Source organism: Pyrgilauda ruficollis, unplaced genomic scaffold, assembly GCF_017590135.1.
Source record: "Pyrgilauda ruficollis isolate IOZ18807 unplaced genomic scaffold, ASM1759013v1 scaffold23, whole genome shotgun sequence".
In the NCBI taxonomy this organism is placed as follows: Eukaryota; Metazoa; Chordata; class Aves; order Passeriformes; family Passeridae; genus Pyrgilauda; species Pyrgilauda ruficollis.
Window position 1 is genome coordinate 6,808,434 of NW_024522539.1, and position 15,769 is coordinate 6,824,202.

The 15,769-nt window shown below is 49.4% G+C and overlaps 2 protein-coding genes across 2 annotated transcripts; one reads left to right on the forward strand and one right to left on the reverse strand.

The window, feature by feature from the left end:
- Nucleotides 1-9,593: 9,593 nt before the first annotated feature.
- MRPL46 (mitochondrial ribosomal protein L46) lies at nucleotides 9,594-12,075 on the reverse strand. Its single transcript, XM_041468795.1, has 4 exons — nucleotides 11,864-12,075; nucleotides 11,332-11,524; nucleotides 10,632-10,805; nucleotides 9,594-10,035 (listed from the first exon to the last, which is right to left on the reverse strand). Exons 1-4 carry the CDS (start codon nucleotides 12,056-12,058, stop codon nucleotides 9,785-9,787), a joined length of 813 nt encoding a protein of 270 aa, XP_041324729.1. The 5' UTR covers nucleotides 12,059-12,075; the 3' UTR covers nucleotides 9,594-9,784.
- Nucleotides 12,071-15,764, forward strand: MRPS11 (mitochondrial ribosomal protein S11). Its single transcript, XM_041468796.1, has 6 exons — nucleotides 12,071-12,170; nucleotides 12,322-12,432; nucleotides 12,669-12,758; nucleotides 13,439-13,568; nucleotides 14,906-14,971; nucleotides 15,403-15,764. The coding sequence occupies exons 1-6, from the start codon at nucleotides 12,124-12,126 to the stop codon at nucleotides 15,508-15,510; spliced, it is 552 nt and encodes a 183-aa protein (XP_041324730.1). The 5' UTR covers nucleotides 12,071-12,123; the 3' UTR covers nucleotides 15,511-15,764.
- Nucleotides 15,765-15,769: the final 5 nt, after the last annotated feature.

A 15,769-nucleotide genomic window follows, 5' to 3' on the forward strand; every position in this document is an offset into this window, starting at 1 on the left:
CCCCTTGGGGTTTTTCCTTCACCTGTACCAGGGGGAGCAGAAGCAGCCACAGCTTCACTGCCATTCACCTTTCTGGAGGGTCTGAGGATGCCTTCTAGAGGGCATTTCTGCATCAAAATGAAATATATTTATTTACAAACATGTAAATAAGCAAGGGGATAACCAGCAGTGCTTGACAGCTTCCTCCATCCAGCCCTAGCATCCCCTTCTTGCCACTTGTGCCCCAGTACTGGCAAATCCCCACCTCCACCAGCATCCCCAGCCACAGACAGGTATTTCTCAGGAGTCTCGGTATCAAACAACATTTCACAACCATTCTCCAGCCCCTTCATACAAACAACCTGGAAATAACCCTTTCAGGAGTGATAAAGTAAAAGTCACTAATTACACAATTAATTTATTCTGTGGCACTAATAAAAAAAAATTACTTTGTGTTACAAAGGAGGAGAAAAAAGAAGAATCTAAGGATTTATTTAATTAAAGCTACAATGTATTGAAAAACCAAGTAATTTTAATGATACAGACAATGCTGAGATTGTATAATTAGTAATTCATTACCTACAGAAATGACACTTTCTTTTCTTTAAAGCTATCAATTTTTCTTTTTCTTGTTTTCCTTTTGTTTTTATTTGCATGCAGCTGTCTTCAGGGCACACAAATCATGGCAGCAAATTGCTGCAGGGCACAGCAGCTGCCAGCCTGGTTCTGTGTGCATTTTTACCTGTGGGCAGAGGTGCTGTATTCTCACCTTCCTCATCCTGATCCCCACCGAGCAGCAGTCACAGAACTCCCTGCCTGTAACAACTGCTCACCACACCAAAAGCCCTGCAAAAAATGGGCAGCAGGGCAAATTTTGACTCCAGTCATGAAGAGTCACTAGGCCAGAGCTGACAGGCAGAACAGCTACAGCCTTCTGTGGAGGGAGTTGAGGCACAGACTGTTAGCCCAGTGCTATATATATATATTATGCTTATAAGTCCTGATGTTAACCAATGTTATATATATATTTTAAGTATTCATGTATTCACAGCCATAAAGGCCTTTTCTCTACTTGAGCTAAATTGTATAACCGTGACCTATTGTCCCAGAAGGCTTTTTATTCATGTTGAATGGGTACTGAGATTAGAGCGCTCCTTGGTAGTAGGTACAGAAGTGTTCTGGAGGAGACAGGAGAAGATGGATGGTTGTATTGAAGCTCAGCACAGAAATCAAAAACAGGAGAACCAAGCAGCTCTGCAGCCCAGCTGGCTTGGCATCTGAAAAATCAGACGTGGAGCTGGAGTGGGGACGACAGTGCCCAGCACACACCCCTCACTCACTCACTCACATATCCCCGTTCTGGTAGCTCCAACTTCCCACAGGGATCCCTCACCACCCTCCAGTCCCATCTGTTCCTTGACCTGTGACCAGGGAGAGGGAGCCAGGTTGGGCTCTGTGGTGCTGTCCATGGCAATGCCTCACAAGTGCTCCACACTGCACCTCTGATGGGCTGTCCCACCCTGCCCTGCCCCTCGGGGACAGCACTCCTGCTTGTACTGCCCCTGTTTATCAAACAGCACAAGTGCTCCCTGCCTCTATGGTAGCCATGGAGCCTCCAGCCCACCACTGAGCACAGATGCACCCTGGCACCTCCCAGTAAATATTCCCAGGGAAACAAAACCTCCCTGGGAAAAACACTGTGTCAGCATCCTGCACCCTCATCCCTCCCTGCCCAGCCAGGAGATCACAGCAAATCACATCAGTGAGACTGGCAGTTCCCTTGCTCTGATCTTAACCTTTATCCAAGGCCAGGGAACCCCTCTGGCTTTGAGTCTCATGGTCACACAGGCACAAGCAGTGAAATGTTCCCCGTCCGTCTGTTCATTCCCAGTGCGTGCCAATGCCTCCCTCCAGTTCCTCAGAGACACGTTACCTCCACGCTCTCTTGGGAAGAAATCAGGGCAAGGCAGGCCTGGGTGCTGGTGCCAGGATGCAGGGTGACAGCCAGGGACGCTGGTGTCCCCTCGCTGGCTGTGACACTTCAGTCACTCCGACACAGTCAGGGTGGAAGCGGCAGCGAGCTGGCTGCTGGCTGTTACACTGGTGCCAGATGGTGGATGAGATTAAAAGAATTTGATTTTCAAATAATCCATAAACCTGGCTGAGCTAATGTAGTTTCATATGCATTATCTTGTAATCCCAAGGAAGAGAACGTTTCAGAGCAAAGAGCCTTATTCTCCCTCCCTGCAAGGACTCTAACAAGCTAAAGATAATCCCCCTTTTGTTGGAAGGTGCTTACAGAGGACCTACAACACCCAGAGTGTGGCACAGGGGCTGTGGCTCTGGGAACAGTACAGCCAGGCACTGGTACCATGGGTGCTGTCTTGTCTTAGGCTTCACAGAGGTGGGAGCAGCACCCAGCAGGGTCCAGGGACATGCTGAATACAGACCCCTGGCCACTAAAGAAGGGATTTTGCCACTCCTGCCTCCTAACAGTGCATGGGAGCACATGCTGCTGCATCCCTGGGGTAGAGTAGGGTGTATATATATTCTTCTAGGTGAGTCCACTTCTGTGTGTACTTTTGGGGATAAACCCCCCAGCCCAAGCCAAGTAAATCAAAAGCATGCTGTGCCAGTCTGGAGAGAGGATCAGGCCCTCCCTAGTGACTAAGCCCACAGCCAGAGTCTGGTGACCACCCTCCCCCTCGCAAGGTGAGGGACAGCATGTGGCTGAAACCCCCACACTGCCCTCTCCAAAGCAGCTGCTGCACAGCCAGGCTTATAAGAAATTCATCCGTAGGGATTTCTTGACTTCCCCTTGTTTGCATCAAGCACACACAATCAATTTTTGCCTCTATCGTTATTCCATATGGATGCACCCCTATCCCTCCCTAACCCCTGCACAGTGCCCTGGGCAGACCTGCCCTCCATCCACCCTCTCTCCTCAGATGCTGCCTGCCTGCTCCCTTCCTCTTTCCCTGCACTAGAAGCTCCTTGGACTCTCCTGCTTCTTGTCAAGCCTCAGTGGAGCAAAACAACCATCTGCCAATCACTTGGGATCCTTCAACATAAGAGGTACAAGCTTGAACACAGCAGTTAAAAACTGTTGATCCTTATTCCATGCTCCAGGTTCCCACGCTGGAGTGAGCGAGAGCTAGAGCAGGAGGTTATTTTAAGGGGAAAGGGAAATAAAACTCCACTGGAAGGATTTCCCAGTCAGTGCCTGCCATCTAGTGCCTAGCACTGAGCTGTTTCACGGGCAGCAAGCAGCATCCACCTCCATCCTCAGGGGAATTTAGCTCTGAGATTAGAGCCAGCGACATTTGAGCATCAAGCTCCCAGCACTGATAATTCCCCACCATGCTCCTCACTCTGGGCCAGAGCTAGAGAATGGGTTTGGAGTCAAATAGCCCAAGTCCTGGTGGGAACTATCAGGGAAAACAGCATGGGAGTGAGGAGAGGTGATGCTGTGTGCCTGCCTGGGTTGTGACACCATGCCCAGCTACAAGAAGCTAACTAAATACAACACAGCTTGACTTGCTGCAAGCTGCTGCCTTCAAGGTCATGTCATCATCGTCAGCAGCTCCGATCAAAGCCCTGCACACAGGCATTGTGTGAAGAGTGGCACAGACAGGCTAAAAATAGGGAGGCAAATGGAAGCATGAGGGAAGAGGGTGAAGGGTGAGGCTTATCAGCTGTGCAGGAGAATGAAAACTTAGAGAAAATCAGTAAACAAACAAAAGAAATCAAGAAACACTGATATTGTGACTTGGAATATTCTGGTGCTTGGACAAACCTCTGAAGATTCCCACCCAGTTCAATCCATGGGCAACCACTGCAGCAGGAACACAGTCCCTGTCAAGCCCCTGTAGCTGGTGATTTTAACTTTGTCTTCAGGCAATCTCGGGAGCTGATGCTCTCTCTTCCTTCCTTCAGCAGGGATGTACCTGGAATCACCTTAGGGGGTGTCTGGCAGCTTCTTGTTCCTCTGAAAGGGTTCAGATAACTACCTACCCACCAGGGCAGGAGAGAACAGGCAAGACAGGTACAGCTCACCATAATCCTATTAGCAGGCAGAGAAAATTAAGGGATATGAAATCCAGAAAGGTCTGGGACAGGCAATGCCCATCTGCTCACTGCCTCCTGCCCCTGCTAGCCTCGGAGCCTCCGGCACTCTGGTGGAAGGCACAGTCTGCTGCACCACATTCCCTAAGGAGGGACAAGACTGGGTGTTGAGCTGCGAGTGCTGATGGAGCAGAGGCTGAAAAGTGGGTCCCCACGGGTCCTACCCCCTAAAATGTGGGACTCACTGCCCCTCCACACAGGGCACTGGTGGGATCAGACACCCTGAATGCCCAATTTCCCTCCTCTCCAAACCCCTTCATCTTGGCTGCCTACTCCCCACCAGACCCTTCTTTCCTCAAGCTCATCCAACATTTGCAGCCTGTGCCACTTGGTAGCAGCCCAGCTCGGGAAGCAGCTGCGGTTCTGCAGAGGGGAGCTTTGGGTCTGACACAAACGGGCTGCACCGGGCATTTGGAAAGGGCAGGAGGGGCAGGGCAGCGGCTTCCAAACCCACAGAACCAGATTTACTGATTAGCACATGGCTCCGATTTTCCTCCAATGCTTCCAGAAAAGCAATAGGCAACATTAACAAAGGGATTACTCAGAATTCAAAAGTAAATGGGATTTGTGACCCATTATATTAACTGGGGGTTGGGGAAAGCTCTACAGAGAGAGAATACTGCCAGCAGGTCACCAAACCAATTATTAAGAGCTCACAGATCATGAAACTAGATATATACACACATCAAGATAAATTTCTATTTGCCTGCAGAAGCAGGACGCTGGCTGAGCCACCCTCCAAACCCAGTGTGTTTTTTCTATGTGCCCATTAAACCTGGATTATACCTAGTTTTTTTCCCCAATAATTCACTCACCCCACAGGTTTACTGCTGAGGAATAACATTTGGGAGGGTAAAACCTGAAAGGAGAAATGTAATGGGTATAATTACTTTGATAGATGAGAGAGAGCAGAAAGCAGGCAGGCAGCAGCAGTGCTGGCCCATGCCTCATGTCATGATGCCCCCAATCTCCCTCTGTCCAGATGCCTGAGAGGAAGAGCAGCCCCTCAGAAGACAATCTGTCTTCAATATCAACTACCATCTTAAGCTCCAACAGAGTTCAGCTTAAAATTCAAACTGTTAACTGAAAAATCTCTTCCTCACTTTTGCATCAGTTAATTATGAAATTGGATGCTCAGCAGCCAGGTAAAGAGCCAGTTGCTGGTAGTGCACAGTCCTGCTCCTGGAGTGGGCTGTGATGGTGAGTCCTAAAGCCCCACATTCTCTCCCTGAAGGCTTCATTGCTGTGCCTCAGTTTTGAAGCTTCATCTTAATATTGCTGAAAGACCCTTCATAATTCAATTGAGAAATGCCCCTGGGTCTTCAAGCATTGCTTATGAAGTCCTGACAAAGGATTTTATATCCCACAAGATCTGTTAGGGAAAAGTAGCCTTGATAGCAAAGCTGGAAGGTAGCTGGAACTACCTGAAGGGGGTTCCTGCTGTCAGCATTTCACACTGACCTCAAAAATTCCTGGCTTTCCTTTTTGAGGGATTGATGTCAAGGATTGGGTAGTATCAACAAAGCTTCTGGGGAAATTTTACCCTGAGTACAAGTTTCCCAGCAGCATCCCTTATTTTATTTCCATTCTTATTTTTGCAGAGATTCACTCAAGCCTTGCCTCCTGACTGCCCCACTCTGGGTCTTTCCAACATGCTGGTTATACCAACCCACAGGAGTTTCACAAGAAAAGGGAGGAAAAAGGTATCCTCAAAAAGCAAAAGTATGAGATCTAGTCCACTCATGCCACTGGGGACCTCAAGCAGATTTCCCACCCAACTTTCTGCTGGGTTTCTGGGCTGCCAAGAGCAGAGCAGCCCATGCTGCATCCCCTGCAGGCAGCAGAGCACAGCAGGAAAGGGCAGCACCTGCACAAAAATTCCTTCCAAAGAGAGAGATCCCTTCCAACACAAGAATGGGAGCTTGAACATAAAGGCAAAGGGACTGATGCTGCTGGAGATGATTCATCCTCCAGGACAGGGAGCGAGCCCAAAGGCTGCAGCAGCTGGGACAGCACAATTCCCATTGTCCCTGAGCCAGCTCACCCTGGCCTGGCAGTCAGGGATGCCTCAGGATGCTGCCTGCACCCCCAGCATGCATCCCTGCTCATGATTGCATTTGGGAGAACAGCATCTCTCCTCCTACAGGTTTTCAGAGAGCAGGAAGAGGTGTAACCTGTGGCTCCAAAGACCTCTCCCAGCTCCACATGTATTTATCTTCCCAGTTTTGAAGTCTTTCATTGCTTGGGGCAATGAAGGAGCCAGAAAGAGCAACAGACAGCAGCTTCCCATTATGTGTGAAAGTGTGAGGTTCTGAACAGTTCAAACTATCACAAAACATATGAGCAAGGCTCTGCTTAGAGAGAACCAACCCCCAAAACTTACACAGACAAGGACGGATATCAGCTAGGGAACAATTTTGTAAAAGTAAAGACTGTATCTGTGAAGCTGAGAAGTGTTTTTATTAGGACTTGTTATTTCTTCTCCACTGGAGGGGAGTGCTAGTGTCAACATGCCACAAAGAAAACCCTCAGCTCTCTCTTCTAACATGGTGGCTTAAGCAATGGTTTAGATGCCAGTACTTTAGAATGCAACTGCTCCTTCCATTTGTGTCTGCTACTGGACTGCATCACACCAGGGTCAGGATATCTTGAGATGCTTCCTTCCCCTTGGAGATAGAAAGGATGAGGCTTTTTGTGTATGATCCTCAAGAATGGAAGCATCCTATGCCAAAAATGGCTTTGAGGAGCAGAAAGCCTCTGCCACTTGAGCAGTCAGGAGCCTCCTCTCTGGTGTGCACAGCCAGGAGCGGGCAACAGCAGCACAGATCTTACCTGGGACTGCTTAGATAACCTCCCATTGCTGCTCTCAAAGCGAGGAGTTACGGGTCCTTTCCAAAACTCCTCTCTGCAGTGCACACTTCACAGGAGAGCTCTTCAACTGATCTCACCCTGCCTTGCACTGAAGAGGCACAACAAACTCAGTTTCTTTCCCAGGCACGTGCTGCAGCCACAGGTTCTGGCAGAGATCTCATGGGGGGAACTTTGTCAAGGTGAGAAGAAAAACGCTCTGGGGTTTGGGTGCAAACATGATCCAGCCTCCCTCAACACCTAGACAAACACTCTGGTGGCTCTCCATCACATTTGCAAGGGGAGTTTTGTGTTTCACGTTCAACAGAAGTAAAATGCTCCCCTTGATCTTTGTGCTGGACTGCAGCAGCTCTCACACAGTCACAACTCCACAGGTTTCTTCTGCTCTCTCAAGCTTTGTGCTGCCCTTTCAGCAGTTACCAGCAAAATATATCCCACCAGCCCGCTCAGACTTCTGCACCTCCGAGTATGCGAATAGGTTCACGCTGAGTAGGAAGACAGCCTGCAGCCACCAAGTTCCCAAAGGAAAAGAACAGCCTCAGTGACCTACTGCAGGAGTCTGGGAGTAGGGGAAATGAGAAGATTCAAACCATCCTCTAGGATCCTCCAGCTTCCCTCTCCCCAAGGCTGGGGAAGAAAAGAGAGCACAGAGGAGAACTGAGCAAAAGCCTCTGAGTGCAGGATCTGTGATTGTTTGCAGCAACTGGCTGAGTGGCTTTAAATAAAATCAACTACAAGAAAAATAAAAATAATTTAAATAAATAAATAGATGGTGCTGCTCCTACAAAGACGGCAAGAAGGAATTTTTGTTTCAGGTGGTGAGAAAACACTTTCAGCTTTCAAAAAAGACCAAACTTCTCACACACATGCTACATGTAAGAAGGTCTGAGGACAAGGAAAAAACATTAAAAAATGAAGGATGCTGTTGATTCTGACCTTTCCACTGCTGAAGGAGCTACACATCTCTCAGCACAGACAATGCCAAAAGACTTGCAGCTTGAGTAATCCAGAAATAGGAAGTGCCTGGGTCTGAAGATCAGCAAGGTTTCAGTACAGCCTTTTCTTTCATTTGTGCTCTGTCTTTTGGGAGCAAGCACAGGTTAAACAGCATTTTCTATGCTTTGAAAGTTTTGTCCCAGCAATAAAAAACTTGCCTTGGTGTGGGAAACAGGGCAGACTCTTTAGCTAAGGACATGTGTTAATCCTGTGGCCACAAGGTCTCCGCTGCATCTTCTGGAGCCAGTGACAGCCTGAAACAAGAGTGGCAGAGAAAACTTGTACTGGCTGCACCCATGATCCTGCACAGGAGGGGCACAGCCTGAGGGGAAGGACTCACCTCCCCCTGCTTCAGGAGCTCCCAGTCCTGGAGAAGGCAACGGGCCTCCCTTCAGCAGTGCTGACCTCAAAAAGCAGCCAAAAATCTGCAGTCTTTCAGGCACATGTCCTGCTCCACATTTATTTCCTCTTTGCCACTGCTCTCTGCTGCAGACTCAGTCTCCTTGCCAGGCCTGTGAGGATGCTTCCAGGAGCCAAGTTTTGTTGGTAATTTATGGCAAACCTGCAGCTCCCAAACTGTCCAGCATTGGAAAATAGAAGGTTGCTGTGCTACCCTCCACCCCAATGGCTTGCAGAGTGATTAAGGATAACTTTAATTTGAAGCCTAGAGCTCAACAGCTCCCAAAGGATTGTTAAAGTACACACAGCAATCTCCAGTTCCACCTCTGGAGTCCAAACTCTCTCTGGATGATTTATGGCAGTTATTTCCTCCCTCTCTCCCTGCTGTTGGAGGAAGCTCATTCCCTGCAAGGTCCAGCAGCACTCTTGACTACTGAACAGCAACATTTACAACCAAAAAAAACCTCCAACAACAGAACTAGCCCCAGAGGGCCAAGACAGCACCACATAAGCCCAGGATAGATCTTCTAATAAAGAAACTGGGCTAATAGGGTCAGGCTACCTGAGGCAGACCCAGCTGTGTTGGTTAGCAGTGCTGGCCTGATGCAGTGGGAATGGGAGCCAAGAACTCCTTAGAGACACCTTTGAGGCTGCTCCCATGAGACAGCAATGCTAAAGCACCTTCCCCTCCCAGGAAAAATGAGCCTCCCAGCCCAGACAGAGAGCAGCTGCTGTAGCTGTTATCCTCCCTCAGTGTCTGCTGCTGTAACCTGAGGCTCAGAGGAAGGCAGTGTGAGCGGGAAGGCAGATGCCTATTCCTCATGGATCCGTGTCCTCCACGGCCACTGTGCATCACAGACTCCAGGCAGAGGCAGCTAACACTAGAAGTTAACAAGCTGTGAATATCCCTGCTTACATCTCTCCAGAAACCCATCCTGTCCTGTCTGGTGTTCAGGAGAGTCTGTTCCCACCTGGACACACAGATAACCCCGCAGTGCTGCCCTTATCAGAGAGCAGGTACCAGTGATAAGCATTAGCTACAGCAAGGAGAAACCCTCTGAGGCTGAGCCTGTGGCAGGAGTCTGGAGAGGAAAGCAAACCTTCTGGGTACCACAGCCCCAGGGAAACACACTCTTGGGAGAGGAAAGGATCACAACATGCATTTCCAGAAGAGATGGAGGAGGAGAATTTAACAAGAGCAAAGAACTCCCTCAGGAAAGCTTCACTTCCAAGTATAGATTTTAATATTTATTCAGTACAGGGCCAGCGAAGAGAACTGGGAAATAAAGCAAAGGCAAATTATCCTCCAGAGCCCAAGTGAACATCTCATACACCCAGACCATGCAAAGCAGCAGCTGTGCTCCTCCCTGGAGCCACGTCCCACACCTTCCCCATCTGCTGGAGCACAGGCCATTGCTCACAAGTCCAGGAGGAACCGATTGACTTTTTTCAGGTATTCTGACTTCAGGTAATCTCCCAGCTCCTTCTTTGTGACCCACAGGTAATCTGCCTTCGGCTCTGCCTGGGACAAATCACTGCTTTGGAGGAAGGCTTTGTAGAAGAAGACTTTGGCTCCCACGTTATTCTCAGTTCTGATGGCCCTGGGGAATTTATACTTGTAAATCCCATATGGTGCATTCCCCAGGACTTTGGCTTGAATGTGATCTCCTGCAAGAAGCCAGCAATGCAAGAGAAAGAGAGTAAGACATAAGAACACAGAGTAACAATAACTGCTCCCCTATATAACGACAACACAGCATAAGCCCTTCCTTGTATGTGGCTCAGACTGACTGTTCCCTCTTTGGCAGAAATACTGACAACTGTGAAAAAAATGGTTTTTTCTCATGAGAAAACCAGCTCATTTGGAGACCAGAGAGTCCTCTCAGTGGGAGAGGGAGGAAGGGAAGGAGAAGGTATCCAGCTTTGCCAATCTTGAGTGAAAAGCAAGGACACGTGTTTGCCATCATCACCCATCTGCCACAAAAGCTACTACAGGGCAACAAGAAGTAAAGAGAAGCGCAAAGCAATCCCAGACATACAGGGGTGTCTGGTGATACCCCAAAAGGGCCCATGATGGGCAGACATGGCACTGCTGCTGCTGGCAGCCAGAGATCCCAGCTCCCAGTGTGCCAGCCCTCTGCCACGACATGCCTTTTCCCAGCAGATGGGAGAAGATTTCACTACAGCAGATGGCAAATATCGCTCAGACAGAGCACTGGAAGAAAACCAGTGGGACAAACAAGAGGGAGGGTCAAGCTACACACCCAAAAAAGTAGCCATGGCTCGCTCAGCTGTGCTCCGTAGCGTCTCTCCAGGCTGCCACTCCACTTGAGGCAGGAGCCACAGCTCCTGGTTACCAATTTTCTGTTTCACCAGAAGCATCAGGTTGCTGTCCAGCTTCCTGTTCAACGATGTTCGATCGTTGCTTTTATCAGCATCTGCCAAAAAACAACACGTGCTGGAAACAAAGTCTCCTGGCAGCATGCTCTGACCCCCTTGGTTATCAACCCTCTGTGCCTCACACTCAGAAACAATACACAAATGTGGATACATGGAATAAGACAAAAATCTAGACAGGAACGCTCTCAGTCACTCTAGAAGTCATTGCAGGATTCAGCTGCTGTTTTCCTTTACAGAAGGACTGTATAACAAGCAGCCTGGATCTCCACCTTCACAAAACTCAACAAGAGCACTAAGCAGAGCTTGGGAACCAAATGACCAAACATTTCTCTTGTCTGGAAACAACATCTATTTTCATCACTTTGCCCTGGTGTGCATACACATTTTTGCAGCACAGGAACACTGATTTCCCTGTCAGACTGTTAATTGCACATGTGCTGCCACAGAGTCAAGACTCCGTTTAAAACAAACAAAAAAAGAGACCCAAAATTGCCTTCCTTTTACTAAATTGCATTCTGGCAAACAATCTGGGTATCCTCACCCACCATGGACTCCAGGCTGTACCTGTTATCCGCGGGGCAGCTTTGAACTGCAGAAACTTCTGCTCCCACTTCTCCTCCAGGTCTTGAGCCATGATGACCGTCTTGCCACGAGCCTCATCCTCATCATACAAGCTGTCCATCTTCCTCTTGAGCTGCTCCTCCTCCTCCAGCTTACGCATTTCATGATCTGAATATAAGCTCTTCTCCAGCTCTATCTAGAAAAGCAACATAAAGAATTCTTAAGCCACAAGCACAGTAGGTATTAGCAAGCAGAATTAAATTATTTCCAACTCAGCAAAAGCAAGGCAATAGGAATTTCCTGAGGTTCAGCAGCGCTTCCCTGCTTGCAGCAGGAGCGTGTGACAGGGACAGCAACACCACGGAGGTGACCATGGGGACACCACCACCAGCCCCGAGAGGCGCTGCAAATCGCACGCAGAGCACTGGGGGAGCAACATCACAGACGGTGTGTGCAAGGCCTCCAGCCCTGATGCTCCTCTCCCCTCATGCCTGAGGGCGCCATTTCTCCACCAACACCCCCACACCCCCTCTACCTGCTCCATCAGCGCCGCCACTTCTTCCTCCTCCTTTTCCAGAGGCTGCGTGATTCGGGGAAGCCTCAACAAGCACATCGCCCCGAAAAGCTTCCACGGGCGCCGCGCGGCAGCGCTACAAACCCAGCGAGCGCTGCCCGCCGCCCGCGGCCGCAGGGGCGCCGCCATGGCGCGCGCCCCACAATGCCCCGCCATGTCCCCTCCTCGCTCCCGGCGTGCTCCGCGGCCGCCGCTCCCCGCCGCGGGTCGGAGCCGCCGCCATGAGCGCGGCCATGGCGCTGGCCGGGCGACGCGTGCTGGGCTGGGGGTGAGCGGACAGGGCGGGACGGGCTGTGGGGAGCGGGGCACAGCGAGGGGATAGCGGGGAGATCTCCCTGTCGCAGTGAGGTGGCCGCTGGGGGCTTCCCGCTGTCGCTAGAGCCGATCCCCCCAGCGCTCACCGGCGGTTGTCTCCTCAGGGGCCGCGCCGCCGCGCTGTGCCGCGGGCTCCGCACCGGCCCCCCGAGGCTGCAGGACGTGGCGGGGGCGGCTGCCAAGGAGACGGAGAAGCAGAGCGCGACAGAGCCGAGGTGAGAGCCGAGGCCAGGCCGCGCCGGGAGGGCGCTGCCATCTGCCTCTTGCTGCGAGGTTTTATCGCCTTCGGTGGGTTTTCAGCCGAGGGAGGGGAGGGAGCCACTTGACTCAATCAGAAACGCAGCTTGTGTTTTTCGGAGGCTTGATCGCTTCTTTCTTTATTTCCCGATATGAAATGAAACTTTGTAATATTTAAAGAGCGAGGCCTGATAACTCTTACTTTGCTCCTCAGCTCTTTAATCCTGCAGAGGAACTCCATGAGATGGGATGGCAAGGTTTATGAAGAGGTCCCGATAGCTCACATCAAAGCAACGTACAACAAGTAAGCAAATGAGCTGCTCCATTCCTGCTCTCGTGTGAAATCAAAGCTTAGAACCCGGAGTTTGGCCTGTCATCATTTTGATCTAAAGGCTCAAAGAAAAACAGCCAAGGGAGTGGTGTTCATGGCTGGGAAGATGATACTGACTTAAACTTCAGTGATGTTCAGGGAGCATACCTGTTCTTGGAGTGTCTTAAAAGCAGTGAGATTGTTTTTATATATTTTGATTACATCCTGATATGAATAATCAGATGCTGATAGTTTTAACAGCAGGTTACTTCCAGCCCACTGCTCTACCACTATTTCTGTGCAGGTGTTGAAAAAATTACCATATTCTCCATGAGACAGTTGTGTTTCATCAGTGATTGCTCCTGTGATATGTTACTGCTTAAGGCTCTTTCAAGTTCTAGAAGTGTTTTGTGCATTTTTTTTAATAGAAGAGATAAAATGCAGTGAGAGGTGGATCTGAAAGGGCTGAGTGAGATAAAGGACACCTTCTCCAGACGGGTTCTGCCAGGGTCTGTAAGATGACCAGGTCACTGCTGGGTGGTCTCTGCAGTGGGTTTGAGTGGGATACTTTGAAAGAGAGAAGTCCTGCAGTTATGCCAGTAAGGTGAGTGACAAACTGGAGAATACAGCTTTGTTCCAGCTTGCTTCTTCCCTTTGCCCCTGTCCCTCCGCAGCACGCACATCCAGGTGGTGAGCTTTGACAACCAGCCGTTCTCCCGCACGTCCTGCGGCACAGAGGGCTTCCAGAACGCCAAGAAGGGCACTGCCATCGCAGCACAGACCGCGGCCATGGCAGCGGCAGTGGTGAGTGCCCACCCTCATCCCCTCTCCAGAGGGGAGCTCTGACTGCCTGCCCCTGCACCTGGGCACAGCCCTGGCTCGCAGGCAGCACTGTGGTGCTGGAAAAACATCCCAAGTTTCGTTTGCGTGCAAAGTGTGTTTGAAAGAGGCGTTAGAAATACCCCAAGTGGGAGCTGAGCTGTGCAGGTTGTGATTGGAAATGTGTGATTGTAACTTGGAGCCTGTCCTTTCCTAGCACGGCTCTGCATAGCCTCCTAAGTGAACATTTCTCAGTCATTTGGGGAACGTAGACCCTGAATCAGCAGCAGTTCAAGTTTTGTACCGTAGGGGACTGAGAAGTAGCTGCAGTTATTGTCTGGGTATTTTATATCTGCTCTCTGCCACAGAACTGAGCTCCAGCCAGCAGTTCCAGTCAGAGAAAGTGATGTTCTTGCACCTGTTCATTCCAGCTGCATATCATTTATTATAACTCTTTCTGAAAAAGATCATGTGGGTGTCCAGGTGGAGGAGACAAGGCTGGCTGTGTCACGATCCTCATCACAGCAGAATGAGGCAAGGTTAAACTGAAAATCCTTACCCTAAATTAGGTGGAACTCACTTCAGCCTTTCATGCCGGAGGAGTTTGGTGCCACTACTGGCCAACAGCTTATTGTGGTTGACTCAGAGGGATATAAGAACATCTTCACTATTAATCTGTGCTCGTTGGAGCCCCATAATAGCTGTGTAGCTGTGCTTGGACAGATTTATTCTGTCACTGTTGAAGTAGTTAGTACGTTAATTGCATCAGAGCACAATGAGAAAGAGAGCCAGAGGATCTCCCTCCACGTGGTGGCAGCAGGGCTGTGCTGTACAGCAGTTCTTCATTGCCAGTTTGAAAGCCCCTAGAATTTTTGCCCTGGAGGTGCAGACTCCTGCACAGCAAATCTAAAGCTTGCCTGCTCTTATTTACCCTCCAGAAAGAATCCACTGCTCACAGGGGAGAAGTCGCCACATTAGAGAAGGGCAAACAACTTAGAATTAGTCATTGTTAGTCCCTTGCCACTTCAGTCGCGTATCCATGGATATGTCCTTTTTTGCTCCGGCTTTAGGTCACAGATAGTTTGATTTGAGAGCTTTCTCTGTGTGCAGAGCTCACGGTCTAGCACAGGAGTTCTTTGAACTGCCATGGCCATACCCCGTACCTCCTTTGCTCTTAGCATCTCTGCAGTAATCCCCATATATGTCTTCTGTATCCATTACCTAATCTTTATTTTTACTTAAGTACTATTATGAAAATGAAAGACACCAGGGGAGCCAGAATTTTTGTCAGAGAGAACATTTACCAGTTGTTCTTTTCACAGAAAGCACGTGGGAAGGGTGTGTTGCATGTGCGAGTCATGGTGAAAGGACTGGGACCAGGACGCAAAGTAGGTGTTGGAGTTTCTTTTCCATACTTTATTTTCTCAGCTATCATGGATGTTTTCTTAATTCAGGCTCGTTTCAATTAACTTGTTTTTTCTGAAGCTGATATAAAGGATTCCTCACCCAAGTGCCCAGTAATGAATTTTTAGAGTCATTATAATTTTAGAGTAATACCATGTTGGAGGTAGAATAAAAGCTGTATTTGGGGCTTCTTATGGCCAAAGTAGGAAAATCAGTAGGAACACTCAAGAAAGGACTAGAGCAGATAAGTTTAAACTGGGTTTTCTGATATGAGTTACTTACTTTTAAGAATTAAGAAGTGAGAAGCATTGGAGCAAGTTGATTTTCAGATGGGGGATGAAACTGTTTTGCCCTGAGCTTTTCCCTTCTCTGCTGTCCTGTGTGTTGATAGCTGTCATCTGCTGTCTCCTTGCAGGCTGCCATCAAGGGGCTGACGATGGGAGGTTTGGAGATCATCTCCATCACCGACAACAGCCCGGTCCCCCACAACGGCTGCCGCCCCCGGAAAGCCAGGAGAGTGTGAGGGGCAGTGCAAGGGACACACAGCTTTCAACGTCAGTTCATCAGGGACTGAGTTGAATGTTGCTTCTGTGACTGATTCTGGAAGGCCACCCTCCCTGGAAATACTTGTTGAGGGAAGCTTGGAGAGACCATGCTGAGCCTTGAAAATGCAGGAGGCAGAAGCTGCTGGTGAAAGCAGGAATCCGTGTATTCCCTTAGTGGGAAGCCTGTTGTCTACAAAGTTTGTTGATTAAAATGTTGGTCTTTTGACAGCCATTCCT